The sequence below is a fragment of the Cupressus sempervirens genome, chromosome 2 (genome assembly GCF_028749045.1).
Source record: "Cupressus sempervirens isolate cs-2001-9-10 chromosome 2, ASM2874904v1, whole genome shotgun sequence".
Lineage (NCBI taxonomy): Eukaryota > Viridiplantae > Streptophyta > Pinopsida > Cupressales > Cupressaceae > Cupressus > Cupressus sempervirens.
In genome coordinates this window covers 371,289,744-371,305,488 of record NC_143119.1, presented here as the reverse complement: position 1 = coordinate 371,305,488, position 15,745 = coordinate 371,289,744, and the positions used below count along the sequence as shown (strand labels likewise).

At 35.0% G+C, this 15,745-nt stretch overlaps 1 protein-coding gene across 1 annotated transcript; it reads left to right on the top strand.

The window, feature by feature from the left end:
- The first annotated feature begins 13,075 nt into the window (after positions 1-13,075).
- LOC149572683 (pectinesterase-like) lies at positions 13,076-14,873 on the top strand. Its single transcript, XM_089811974.1, has 2 exons — positions 13,076-14,051; positions 14,182-14,873. Exons 1-2 carry the CDS (start codon positions 13,076-13,078, stop codon positions 14,871-14,873), a joined length of 1,668 nt encoding a protein of 555 aa, XP_089668100.1.
- The last annotated feature ends 872 nt before the right edge of the window (positions 14,874-15,745 follow it).

The window sequence follows — 15,745 nt, the reverse complement described above, 5'->3', positions numbered from 1 at the left end:
TGAAGGTGTTCTTTGGAGATAAATGGTAGGCCTATTGACTACAGACCTCAAGGCCATTATGTAGTCATCATCATTAACACCTATTTCTTGTAAAAAATTTGTGAATGTAAATGTATTGGGGTAGCTTGCTTTTTCAATTTTGGTACGAATTTGTGTAGCAATTGAATGTAATTTTTCATTTGAATCTTCTAATGGTTCAAGTATTGTTGTGTTTTTCATTGGTGGAAATGGAAAATTATATCTACAGTGTGCATTTTTTGATTTTCTGCATCATTTTGTATGGTGATGCACATGTAATATTGCTATATTTGATTCTAAATCTCTTCTATCACATGTAATATACTTGTCTACAAATTTTGTTATGGTTATATTGTTATGTCTTCCATACATGGGAGCATTATAAACCCATATGAGGAAGTGGTCATGTTCATTTTCACGATTTTGAAATTCGACTACTGAAAAATAGTCTAATACAGTTCCAAAAAAAGACTGGTATGTCAAGATTAATGTTTTCAGTGCGTTTATTCTATGTTTGTAGTATCGGGCACAAGTTACTGGGTCTCTTTTGATTAATTCTTCTACATTTATTTCATTTTCTATAGTACAATTTTGACTACTTTTTGAATAGTAGGAACTATGTAGTTCTTTCAATGTTGTTTGTAATGCTAACCAGTTCTGTTCAGCACTAGTAAATGTGAGAAAGAAAGTAGGTGGTCCTAATTTTTGTATCATTGCAAAAACATTTTTCTTTAGGTGTTGTGTGTAGTCAAGAGATATTCGTATCTTTTTAAAGTCAACATAACCTATATCTGACTTTAGTATTTTCTCTAGATTTGGTTTATGCTTGACTTCTTTTGCTAATAGCTTTCCTTCTTTTGGTTGGCCTTTTCAAATTCTTATCCACATTGTCGACATTACTTGATGTATCAATATCTTAATTGTTTTGAAGAAAAGGTTGGTTGTATGATATGCAAATTGCCTTTGTGAATTTGACAATTCCCATAGCACTATTTTTTGGTAGCTGAAATTTTTACTAATATCATTATCACGTGGGCTACCAAAAAAAACAGTTGGAAAATTCATTTCTTCTGCATGTTTGTCTTGGAATATTCCAATAGGGCATTGGTCTTGGGCAGGTGCAATTTCAATCAACTTGTCTTGCATTTTGTGTATACTAGTGGATTCCATGAACCCATGCACTAGAGTTTGACATGGTGCTTGGTCATCGTCACTCTCTGACTTAGAGTCAATCATGGATGGTTCATTTTGGTTGCTAATGTTAGTATTTATTTCGATAGCTTTTTTCTAGTTGTCATTTAGTTTTACATTGTGCATTTTGTATAATGTTGTTTGGATCAATTGTCAAAGAGCTTGCATGATAACTGTTGGACGTACCATGCCTTTCTGGAAAGCATTTTTATATTCTAAACGTCTTTTTAGGGAAACAACAATTGTTATTGTATTGGTAGTTGATACAGGTAAAGATCTTTGAACAATGTTTGTGTCAACAGGGACATTAATGATTGAACCAGTCAAACCTAACTTAGATCTTTTGTACCCTAGTTCCCATATTTGTGCAAAAGCAATTCGAAATGAAACAAGATGCTCTTCCAATTGTGTTAACATTTTAATAGGTTCAATTGCATTGTTAGCTCTAATATTATGCAATGTAGCATACTTGGGAAGAGTTGAATGTTTTAATGCAGTATTGCATTTTTGACAAATGTAATTTGTCAGTGCATTGATAGGTGGTTTGACTAGTTTGTGATAGACTAGTTTTTGTTGATTCTGAAATGCTCTAATGTTTTTTTTGAAACATTAACATTTGGCAAATAGTGCATGTGTATTTTGGTGTGTCTTGGATTTTTGCTTCAAATATTTGTATTGGTGATAATGTTTTTTTTCCTTTATTGGGGTGGATTTTTCCTTTTTTTAAATTTTTTGGTAGGTTTTGTTGGATTTCTGAAAGGAGTGAACAAATTTTTTATGTCAGTTTGATTATTGTCTCTAATTAAATTTTTGATAGTATGAAGTGATATTCTTTGATTGGTATTTTTCCTTTCAATCAATGGTAATTGTAGCTGGCAATGATTTTTGTGTTGTCTATGTGTTGATGCATTGCTAAATTGTTGTTGGACTTGGTCACTGGTAAAATTGAATTTCGAGCACACAAGAGGTTCAAAGTGTCCACATAGTGGATTACTATCATGAAAAAGCAATGAATATGATTCTGCATTTGATGTGCTATTAAAGTGCAAGTATTTCTTGCCTCTTGTCAATGACCAAACACACACTTGTATGTTCAACCACTTTGATAACCAGTGAATGCAAAATACATCTCCCCATAGTCCAATTTCATTATTGCCTGTGGTTGGGTTTGCAAACAATTGCATTCTATGCAAGTATGATGCAATATTTGTAACTTTATGGAGGTCATATAATGTTTGAGAGTTCAATTCAAGGTTGTATGAGTCAATAGCATCTCTTTCACCTCTTTGGAGACAATTCATGAAATATTGAATGGTTCCTTTGCGTAGTTGAATTGATGTATACTTGTTTTGGAGAAAATATTGGAAGGAGTCAAATAAACAATCTCCAACTATGTATGTAAATGGATTTAATCTATATAATCCTTCTTTCTCTAGTACAATGTCAATGTTAAATTGCGAAAGTTGTATTTGAGTTTCATAGTTTTCTACATCAACAATTTCTGAAATATTTTGTTTTGGTTGGCTTCTTTGGTTATAGTTCGTAAGATATTTGTAATTTGTCATTTTTCCTGTAGATCAAACAAATTGGTGGATATTTTGACTTTTTTTTGCAAAAATTGTTACTAGAATAAGCAATTTAGACCTGTTATATAAAATGTAGCATGCTACAGTATTGCAAGGAAATAGGAGATAGTTTTGCATACCTGTTGAACATTATTGGTCCTAGTATTTCTTTAAAACAATGTTTCTTAAGCTGCATAAGTATAAATAAAATAATTATTACTCAAACTAGTTAACCATATTATGCATCATAAGGAAACTTGAAAATTGTGCAATGCTAAATTGCAAAGTCAATGTATTTTTTTTATGAAAAATACAATGCATTGATAATTGTAAATGTGCCCTCCAATAATGTATCATATCTCTTGGATAGATGGAATAATAGCTCTATTGGGAGCTATTGTGGCCCTCACTTAAAAAGATCTTAAGAAAGACTTGGCTTATTCTACTATGTCCCTTTCTGCCCTAGATCTCTGATAACTTACCAAGGCACACTTATACTCATCTCAAAAGCTTTGCTTGCCCGCTATCGACTAGACTATAGATAGTTACGATCATCAATTTTGAAGCTCATTCCAGGAACTAACCTATTACATTTTGTATCTACTATTTTATATTGAATTGCTCTTATCATACTTCTCACCATTATTAGACCTACAAGGTGTTTTTGATGATACAAGAAAAAGAAAAAGGGTGTTGTCCCTGTACAAAGACAACCAAAATGACAACATAAACTCTTTACACCACATTAAAAGAACAACTAGAGACCCACATTAAGGTGGTAAAAATTTTGTTTGCAACTTGGGAAAGAGGAGGAAGAATGATCTTTCCTTTGTGGATGAACAATAATCCAAATGATACTATCATTTGGAACATCGTTACAATGGGGGTGAGTGGTTGAAAGAACAAAACATATATGAATTCCACTTTACAAATTAATTAGAGGGTGAAAAGTGGGACAAGACATTTGAATAGAAAATTAAGTGTAATATGAAGCTTTTGTTCACAAAAAACCAAATTTAATTAACCTATCATAATTGACATAAAAATTTATATAATATATTTAGGCAATAGATAGATATTAAAATTTAAACATCCATACACTACTTATTTATTTTCACATGATTTATAAATTAAATGAAAAATATTTTTTAACTTAATTTGATTCTTTTAATTATTACCTAAATATTTTATTTAATATTATTTAATATTTTATTTTATTTCAACCTCCATTTCATTGGTCGAGGAATTATAAATTTCAATTACCATATATTTTACTTCTAAAAAGGAAAGCTACATTGAATCTAATCTATTAAAATTTATAAAAAGAAAGTTCCATACTTTTTTAACAAAGAGGCTTTTTCTATCAATTAAATATTAAAGTTTCTATTTTAAAATTCATCAATTTGATTTTTTATTTTTTTAACTTAAAATTTATAAAATTTACTTACAAATTTTTTAATATATAATTATAAATGAAAATGTTCTTAGAATTATAATAAAATTTTATAAATGACATATAAATAAATAAATATAAATACATTTATTTTATTTTAATCCAAATTTGGTAATCAAGTATAATATAAAAGCCTTACCTTCAAATGGAGATTCTCGAAAAAAAACTTGCAATTCCTCTTCTGGCAATGCAAATCTACCTGCAAGGTAGAAACATGAACTAAATAAAAAACCAAGCTATACCAAAATAAAATTTGGGCTGAATTTTTTTATATCAAAATACTACAAGATGACAAATATGAAAGACATATGCTTTGTATTGGTTAATCCTTAATGAAGGACAACCAAAAAATTAATAGCTAAACATTGAAGTTTTACTGACCAGGCTTCACTAATGAAAATAGAGTGATGGGATTTATATTATATTTTGATTGAAATTTTTGATTTCTAACTAAAATTGTATTCAGAATGAAAAACATCTTCATATGATTTTCTTAAAAAATAATTAAAATGAATAAAACATAAAATATTTGAACACATAGTTAAGAAAAATTAGATTTAGTATTTTTTATAACTCAACTTTTCAAGTAAAAGTAAATTATTGAAATAAAATAAACATAATAATTTTTTTACATAATCCTTTTAACCCAAAATAGTGTTTATTATAGGCAGGCTCTTAAGAAATCTAACAAGGATAAATATCAATAATGAAGTTTAAACTACTGCCAAGTTAAAAAAATGAATACATAAGGCTATTTTAGTTTTGTTGATTTATATGACTTAAATGGGCTTACTCTTGTAAGGACACATATACATGAGATTGTGTATAGTGTCACTGGTGCTAAGAAATATTAAAAAGGCTTAAAAATAAAGGTCACTCTGATTCTGCATTTCAGAAGTATTTCTTCAACTGGAGCTATAACTCTAGAAAAATGATTTGTTAACCATCTGGTCACAAGAAATGGCGTCTAGACACATAAGTTATTTATTTACTAGTTATTTATATTTCAATATTTAATGAATCTGTACAATACCAAGGGGATTTTCCTGGTTATTTGGTGTTGCTTGGGTGATGATGCCGGCCTTCTTTGGAGTTGCTTGGGTGGTGATGTTGGCCTTGTCTTTCCATCATTGTGGTTCCTGCCCATTTTGAAGCCTAAATAGAACAATTTTGAACTACAATTAAAATGCTGCAAATGGGTAAACTATAAAAAACTAAATTGTAATCCCTAGAAAGAAAAACTATGTTGTGTCCTTAAATGTAATTCTCTAAATTGCTTGCATGTCAAGCCAAAGATATAGATCATGTCGTGGCCACAAGTTACAGCACAACCGAGTTCTTCAGAACCTAGGGTCTATCATTTTTGAAATTCTTGAAGAACCAAACTACAATTAAGTGTATATTTCTAGTGATTGTTGTTTTGTCTATTATGTCAACTCCTTCAAGGCCCTAGTTTTGAAATAGCATCCAAAATTTTTTATCAATTGCTGACAAAGGATACCAGCTCTTATCAGTCAAAGGAGCTTCTATGTAACACGTGTTACATTCTTCACTTTGTTATCAGTTTCTGAAGAAAGTACAAAGAACAACTTCTTAAATATTTAAGACAAAATTTTACTTATATTTTATTGAAAAATTAAAATTTAACAATCAAAATAATAGAAAATGCACAAAATCCCCACAAGATCCATATAGTTAAGAACATGAGATTAGTCGAAAAACCCTTTTAGTGAAAACAATGGAGAATGATTAGTTGGACAACAACATTTTAGAAGCACCATGATGGGAAATGAAGGGCTAAGGAACCCAATCAAAGCTGATAATAATGGCACTGGATTAGGCTTCATAAAAAAAATCAAGGCACTAATAGCTATTATCAGAGGTATATATATATTTAGTGTCATCCTCCCTTTTCTTCTTCTCAATTGCCTCTTTGATTCTTCTTTCTTCTTCCTCTTTTTCTTCTCTTTCCTTCCTTTCATTTCCTCTCTTCTCTTCTTCTTCCAATAGCTGTTATTGGAGAATTGATCATAGATGAGGAATGGAAATTCGTGAAGATGATTGGGGAATTGATTATAGAGCTCCTGTAAAAATGCTGCCTCTACTCATTCAAATATCACATTCAACCTCTCCAATGCCCCGTAGAGGGAAGCTCAAGGAAGAGGCAGAGCACAACTGATGGAGGCAAATTTTGTTGGGGTATGGTGTTGTAAACCATTGCATAAAATGATTTATTTTGTTATTGTAATTAAATAATTATTTAGTTGTGTTGCACCTTGGTGGTGTGGATAAGCATGCTAGGTAATTATTTGGTCCCATGTAATGATTGTATTGTAACATTGTATTACTATTTGTAGTAATTTAATATTGGGGAATTAAATATTGTAACAACTTCATACCCAATATTAAATAAGGGGTCAGTGGTTTTGTATTCACATGGTTTTGTGGTACATGGTTTTACCTTACCACCAGTTGTATTTGTGTGAGCTTGTGTCTATAAAAGCAAACACAATGTAGTGGTTCCTTTAAGGTGGGAAGGAGGTGAACAGGCTGAGCAGGTTGGCTGATTGAGTCTTTCTGAAGAGTGCATTTGTGAAGCATGGCATGGGATCTGTGGATTCATTCTTGGACACATGAATGTGCATTGGAGGGCTTGATGTTTCAGAGGTATTCATTGTAACTCTTGGTTGATTAATATGATGGAGTATGGATGCTTTTGGAGGCTGAGTTTTTTCCTCAATGAGGGTTTCCTAGGGTAAATCTTGTGTTATCTTGTGGCTTGTCTATTTGATTTTTGCATTTGGAAAATTTGTATGTATGTTAATCTCTTGTGGGTTATGTGGGAAATGATTCTGGGTTTGAATGCAATATTTCCAACAAGTGGTATCAGAGCTTTCATGGTTGACGAATTTTTTGTTATAACCCTAGTTTGAGAGTTTTTTGCAAAGTTGAAGCCACAGACATGCATGTAGGATCAAAGGAATTACAAGGTATGGAACACATGTTGCAGGTATTTTTATGTAGATTTGGGCTTTTGGGTTGTCAAGATTTGTTGGGTTTATTGCAGATTTGAAGTTTTTTTTTTTTTTTTGAGTTTTCATGTGAGGCTTTTGTTGGAGAGTGGCAAAGCTGTGCCATCTTAGGCTAACTTGTCAAAGTTGGAGAGGGCTTTTGGGCATAAAACTCATAGGAAAGGTTTCCTAGTAAATTGCTGGTTTAGCTGGCATAAATGATAGAAATTAAATCAAGTTTAATGGATTCCACCACCCTCCCACCACCCTCCCACCACCTAGGTGCCACCATAGAGCCACCAGCAAGGTATATTGAAGAATTTTTATTCAAATGAGCATAACTTTTACTTAGCATGTCTGGATCTAAGTACTACGTAGTGGTACAGGGAATGTTTGGTACTTGTTTGGTTGCTTGTAGGAGCTTGAGATTCGGGGTGTGATTATGTGAGCACCCAAACGAGTCAAGAAGCAAAAACTTGAGGAAGTGCATGTTTTTATATGTTATTTATGATGCTACTATTGATTATTAGATTGTTGCTTCCTGGTACAAGTTTACAAGTATTTTTTTAGAGTTAGGACTTTGATGGTAACAAATACACAGGTTGTCTTTAGTTTTGAGGACATGATTGGACATGGTTTGAAATTTGGAGTCTCATATGGGTGATAGTTGAGTGCAAGTACAGTGATGGCTATGGTTATGGTGTCATGGAGATGCAAGTATATTTGATGCATTGGCACGACATGATCATGTATGGTGGTGATATGGTTGGATGTTAGGAGATTGGTACTATCTTCTTGATGCTTATTTAGTTCCTTGGATATGATTACTCTTTTGTGGACATGGTTGGCAAATTAGATCTGTGGTTGATTTGGTGTTTGAGTCTTTATGTCTAAATGGTTATCTTCTTTGATATCTCAGTTTGTGGCTACTCATGTGATAATGCATTTGCATGTTTCAATGATTAGATCTACGAGTTATGTGGTTGGTAGGTATGTGCAACCTATTGATTGCAGTGAGATGACTCGGATGTGGACTGTCTTTATCCACCAGGTTTGATTCATTGTTATTGCAAATTTCATTAGTTGGCCTTGTCTGTGGTCATTTGTGCATTGGTATGTTGTTTCGAGATTGAGAGGATGGATGTTTTGAGTACTTGACTAGTCTGTTCATGGGACTTGTAGCATGTGGTTTTTGATCACGATGTCATGATAGCTTGGTACATTCATTGGTTATACACTTTCAGTGGGAGCTTTTGACAGTGATATTTTGTTTGCGGTTGTATGTATCTTCTTGGCTTAGAGATCTTGGTTTACTTGTATGTTATTGACATTGCAGTTGAGTGTGTGTAGACCTGGATGATCTTCATGGAGAGGATGGTAGTCATGATGCCATGTGTATCTCATATCACAGTTCAGTGGGAGTTGTTGGCAGTGACTTGGATGCATCATTGGTATGGTTATCTTCATGTGATTGGAGATATGTTTTCTTGGTTTATATCTTCTTGGTTTGGAGAGGATGGATTTTATGATGCCATGGGTGACTTGGTACCATGGTTGAGTGGGAGTTCTTGGCATTGATATATTTATTAAGTGTTTGTAGATGTTGGAGATTTTTCAGAAGCGTCTTTGACATTTGCATGGTGCACTTGTTTATCTTCATGGTGTGTGGAGATGGTTGCATGTTGAGGACTCACAGGGTTCTTGGTAAAGGTGTGGTTTATGTTATTATCCTTGATGTGAGGATGGTTTCATTATCATGTCATGGTATACTCTTGATATGCATTTAGAGTTGTGACATGTTATAGTATGTTCATATGGTGTATGTGATCTCCTAGGAGGAGATGGTTAGATCACATTGTCATGATAGGTTCTTGATTATGTGCTTGGAGCTTTGACATTCATCATTTGTGAGTCTCTTTGTATTGAGTACATTGATCATTTTCCTAAGTACATCATGATGGTGTTATGTTGCATTTGGAGTTTGGCATGGATTGATCGATTACATGTGCTCCTGGATACTTAGAGATGTAGGTGATGGTTGGAGTTCTCTTGTGATTAGAGACATTTTCTTGAGACGGTTACTCTTTGGAGGTTTCAGCAGGAAGACCAAGGGAGCCTTCACCTGGATGTGGACGTGAGTTCATGATGGATAGATAGAGGAGATTGTTCTTGGAGTGAGTCATGATGGCTTGGTTATCCTGGAGGAGCATTCTCATTCCCATTCTTGGTCTACTTGGTAGCTTATGATTTGAGAGGTATTTGCCCGTTATATCTTTCAGATGTGTTGTGCTTTATGTTTTTTTCTTTCATAGACATGGATCTTGATCTATGGATAGTAAGTTCTGGAGGATTCATTTTGAGAGATGTTATGGCATGGTTATCTCCTTGTACTTTTTAGTTTATGATATCATTCTTTGATGAGGATTTTTAGGAGATGGTTTATGGGTTGATTTCCAGTTGATGGGGATGGTTACTTATGAGTTTGATCTTCTAGTTTTGAGAGGCTTACATCCATGTTGACATTGTTACATTGATTTATATGTTGTACTTGATCTATGAGATTGATCTTGTTGAGGCTTTTCAGTTGGGGTTGTTTAGGAGATCATACTTTATAGAATGGTACACTTTTTGAGGTGTTGGTAGAAGGACATTATGATTTATAGGTTTATCTTCTTCATGGATCCTTCCTAGATGTTCATGTTTTGGGAGGATGGTGGGAACATGTTGTGAGAGATTATGCATCTCTTGGGTTGTATGTGTGGATCATTGCAATTGTTCTTGGTACTTCATGTTTTGATTGAATTATCACACCTTGATCTATAGTGTGGATTGGTAGACTTGATATGCTTTGACATTACCTATGCAGTGGGAGTTCTTGGATATATATGGTTTTCATTGACAGGTTTTATACATGGAGCTTGGTTGCAGTTTACAGGTTGCATATGTTCTTGACATGAGTTTACTAATGTATTGATACCTTGGAAGTATGGATGGTTGGATGTTATTTCCAATCATGTGGATTTTTGCTTCAAGATAGCAGCTTGGCAGAGCCTTTGCCATCACTTGGATTTGATGCTTGTGCTATTGGTTGTTGCATCTTCGCCTTGGCATGTTCCTTTTCTTTCCATAGATGGCATGTTGGAGGATGAGAGGAGTTCTTGCTTGAGATGGTGGTCACTTTGATCTTATTCCAGGTTGGAGCGCAAGAGCATGTTACAGATTCATGTGGTTTCATGGACGGCTATGATGATATATATCATGCATTGATGCCTTATGCAATGTATACAACAAGTGGGAGAATGTTGGGGTATGGTGTTGTACACCATTGCATAAAATGATTTATTTTGTTATTGTAATTAAATAATTATTTAGTTGTGTTGCACCTTGGTGGTGTGGATAAGCATGCTAGGTAATTATTTGGTCCCATGTAATGATTGTATTGTAACATTGTATTACTATTTGTAGTAATTTAATATTGGGGAATTAAATATTGTAACAGCTTCATACCCAATATTAAATAAGGGGTCAGTGGTTTTGTATTCACATGGTTTTACCTTACCACCAGTTGTATTTTTGTGAGCTTGTGTCTATAAAAGCAAACACAGTGTAGTGGTTTCTTTAAGGTGGGAAGGAGGTGAATAGGCTGAGCAGGTTGGCTAAATGAGTCTTTCTGAAGAGTGCATTTGTGAAGCATGGCATGGGATGTGTGGATTCATGCTTGGACACCTGAAAGTGCATTGGAGGGCTTGATGTTTCAGAGGTATTCATTGTAACTCTTGGTTGATTAATATGATGGAGTATGGATGCTTTTGGAGGCTGAGGTTTTTCCTCAATGAGGGTTTCCTAGGGTAAATCTTGTGTTATCTTGTGGCTTGTCTATTTGATCTTTGCATTTGGCAAACTTGTATGCATGTTAATCTCTTGTGGGTTATGTGGGAAATGATTTTGGGTTTGAATGCAATATTTCCTTACAAATTTCTTGTTCTAGGTGATTCCTATTGCACGTGTTTGATGTTATATATTATTTTGTTGATCTTTTTTTGGGACTGCTTGCTCTTGTTTATTACATTGCTATTTTGAATATGAACGAATTGCAAGTGAATGTAAGATCTCCTTCAACTCCCATTGATTTAGTCCTTTTTTGGGGTTAAATACTGTAGACGAAGAGAATGTAATTATACTATAGAGTCTCGCCTCTGTTAGCAAAGACTCTGTGGACTTATACAGTAAAAATTCAATTAGATGTAAAGTTAGTACTCTTTTGGAGTCCTGTATCCATTTTGTCCTGCAATATGAGCCAACATATCCCTGTAAACCCGTGTGCCGATGACGGGGAGCACAAGGAATAGAAGCGGATGGAGTGAAAAGTGGGGAGACATGTACGGGAAATAAAAATTCAGCAACAATACACCAGTTTTCCGTCAATGGCTGGGAAATTCACACATTCTGGACAAAGCAATTGAAAATTCCTCAACACTGATTCATCTAGGTTGGAGAGAGCAAGGAAAAACACATGGAAATCAAAGCAAGGTTCAAATTCAAAGCCTTATATGCAACTGGAAAAGGAAGTGTATTCCAAACAAGGAAAGGAAGGGGGGTGTTGGGTTCAGAGGCGTTCTTCATCACGAGATGCCATGCCAAACCTACTCATTTGATGTCTCTTTCTAAGATGAAAGGTTTTGGAAAAAGCTTTCAGGTGAGGGTGGTGCCGAACATGAGTGGATTTTCGCAGAGCTAAAAAACATTAGAATATGCAGTCGCCAGTGAGGTAAAAGACATCAGTTATCTTGGTTCCAGCAACGACAAAGCAAGCAAACAACAACAATGCAAACAAAAACCCTTCCACAGTATATAAAATTGACTGCTTACATTTAAAAATAAAAAATTATAATGCCTTCATACCTTTTGTGAATCTTACAAATGTTTTGCAAACAGGTCATAGAGACAATCCACAAACGGTCCAGAATCTTACAAATGTTTTGCAAACAGGTCACAGAGACAATCCACAAACGTTCAATGCAAGCACTGGATAGGAACAATAAAGCAGAGTAAACAAAAATGAAACAAGTCTTGGAAAAAAAGAGAAAAGCAACCGACCTAAACAAGCTGTTAGGGGTTAGTCAGACGTTAATGGAACCTCAGGCTGCGAGGCGTTAATGCAACGTACATAGAATTTATTGCTCCTTAAATAACCGACTCTATTGCTTGTTGAATAACCGACTTTATTGCTCCAATTTTACTCATTTTTCCAACGCCGAAATTATTTTTTTCATTGCATTTTTGTTTCAAAGCCAATCAAATTGCAAATAAATATTACTATTCTGATTTATTAAATGCAATGAAATTAACAAACTTTATAAATATAACAAATGTTTAAAAAAATTGAGAATTGATTGGTTCATTTAATAGTAACCTGGACTAAAGGAAAACAATAGTTACAGGAACTAAAAAATAAAAAGTATACTGCTTATAAAAGTGGGCAACCAATAATAGCAAGTGGAATGCATAGACAAATTCACCATTAAATTTGGCGAGTCAAACGGAAAAAGGAAGAGTTTGGAGCACGGCAGTCGAGTTTATATATGAATTGATTAACTTTAATGCCAATCTACTAAAACCCCATTTACTCAATGTAAGCGCCAAAATAATTAAATATAAGATGTAGTTAATGGGAGTGTTGACAAGTCATTGGCTGCATCTGCAATTTTTCCTTTTCGCGGAGGCATATCTGAGCAAGAGTCATTATATCTATCTAATATCTTCTGTATAAATAAGACAGTTCAGAATGTATAGCCATCAATATTCTCCATCCGGCCATTTCTTATTCTGGAAGAGTAATGGCTTCTTATGGGTTGTGTCTTCTGGTTCTGTTCCTGTTAGTCCCTTCATACGAATCAAAAAACGATGATAAAAACAATGATAGTCAATCTGCCTGCGCGGACGCATCCAATCGCAAATACTGCGAGTGGGTGTTGTCAGAGGGTGGAAAAGCATCAAAAAATGGGTCTAAAGACGTGACGGAATTTGCTATAAGATATAGCTTGCGCCAAGCTAAACTTGTTCAGAACTCCATTTCCAGCGACTCGTCGAGTAATTGGCGGTCAATGCAGAGCCAAGCCGTGGCGGATTGCAGTTTCCTGTACACCCTCACGGCCGACTACTTGAATTCCAGTTTGGTGAAGTTGAGCAACTCGACAAACACGACGGTGGAATGGAAGAGCGCGGTGTATATTCAGAGTTATCTGAGTGCAGCCCTCACAAATCAGGGCACGTGTCTGGAAGGCCTCAGCCAAGCAAATGTAAGCCTCGATTCCCTGCACTTTGCCAAATACATCGCTAACTCTTCGGATTCTGTAGGCTCTACCCTCGCTTTAAATAAGAAATACTTTCTCGCGGGGAAGGGTCCCGCGAAGCGCAACGGCCACAAACGACGGCTGTTGTCCAAAGATGACGATTTTATGTCTGAATATGGATCGCTGGATCATGGGTTCCCGTCGTGGTTGTCCCGAGCGGACAGAAGGCATCTCACAGACAGCTCCGGTGGTGACGGCGTTTTAATCGGTGACTACGTAACGGTGGCGCAGGACGGCAGCGGGAATTACACCACCGTTAGTGCTGCTGTTAATGCTGCTCCAAACAAAAGCGCAGACAGGTTTGTGATCTTTGTGACCGCAGGTGTATACTTCGAAAACGTGGACATTCCAAAGAACAAATACAACATTATGCTCATCGGCGATGGAATAGACGTGACCGTGATCACTGGGAATAGAAGCGTTGCGTCTAATTGGACTACATTCAACTCTGCCACATTCAGTAAGCCAGCAACCGATTTCAATCTTGTAATTGTTTATGATTAGTTTCCTATATATGGTATTGTTATTTGTATTTATAAATGTTATTTCTTGTGAAGGAGAGTCAAAACTGGTCTGGATTTCACGTGCAGGTGCAGTTGGGGTAGGTTTTCTTGCACGGGATATGACGTTCGAGAACACGGCGGGAGCAGTGAATCACCAGGCAGTCGCTCTACGAGTTGGATCCGATCAATCGGCCTTTTTCCGCTGCAGTTTCAAGGGATACCAAGACACTCTCTACGCTCACTCTCTCCGTCAATTCTACAGAGAATGTGACATCTACGGCACGGTTGATTTCATCTTCGGCAACGCCGCAGCAGTTTTTCAGAACTGCAATCTTTATGCAAGGAAACCAATGAATGGGCAGAAGAATGTTTATACTGCTCAAGGTAGAACGGATCCAAATCAAAATACTGGAACTTCCATTCAAAACTGTAATATTACTGCTGCGCCTGAACTTGTTCCTGTTATCAGCTCTTTCCCCACGTATCTGGGTAGGCCGTGGAAGCAGTACTCTCGTACTGTTTACATACAGTCTTATTTGGACAGTTCTATCCAGCCAGCTGGGTGGTTAGAATGGTCAGGAGACTTTGCCCTGAGCACTTTATATTACGGTGAATATAATAACAGCGGGCCAGGGGCAGATACTTCGCAGAGAGTCGCATGGCCTGGTTATCATGTGATGACCATCTCGGATGCTCAAAATTTCACCGTGAGTTCCCTCATGGCCGGGGACACGTGGATACCAAATGATGCAGTGCCCTACGATGCAGGCTTGCTTTAAGCCCAAGTAGCGACCTCCGCCAGATCGACGCCCTTAAATTTCTTCTTTGCCAGTAATCGCTAGACTATTTCACTCCCTACAAAAGGCTCTTCTCCAATCTGGTTGGATATTTTAGTTGTTATGCTTTCCCCCCCACCCTTTTTTTAGTCTAAATATATATTTATGACATATTTTATTTGTTATTATACTTAATTTTGTCTTCACGTTTTAACATGATATTGTCTAATTAAATATAAATTTACAAGTTTTATTTGTTATGCTACTTTTTTCTTCTTTTCACATCATATTATTGATAACTTAAAGTGAATATTTAGGTCCACATATATCTATGACAAACATGACAAGTTCTTATGCACATCCCGATGCATTTATTTTGAGTTGAGGTGGATCTTGTGCCTAAAAATATTTAAATCATGAATATATATTTTGAATTCTTCTAATAGCTGAAACACTTCGTAATATCTATTTCTATTATATCTAAAATGGAGATTAAATTTTCAAAAAATCAATTTATATTTTCTACTTAAAAATAATTATAACCCTCATAGCATTAATTTACATATACTTTACCAAATAAAGATTATATTCCTTTACAAAATAGTTTACTTAAATTTCTAATATAAGGTTTTCAAATCTATTTTCTTCATAAAAATGATATATTTAAATTCTTGTATGAATTCTATGATTTTAGAATAGACAAACATATAAATCAATGTCAAAAGTAAATCCACTAGAAATTTGAGAACAAATTATAAAAACAAAATCTCAAGGCTCTTGCCGAAGGATCAAGACCTTATAATAGGTGAGATATGATATAGAGAAACATGGGTGAATGAGGAAGTTTTACTGAATATTATGTCATGACATGTGTT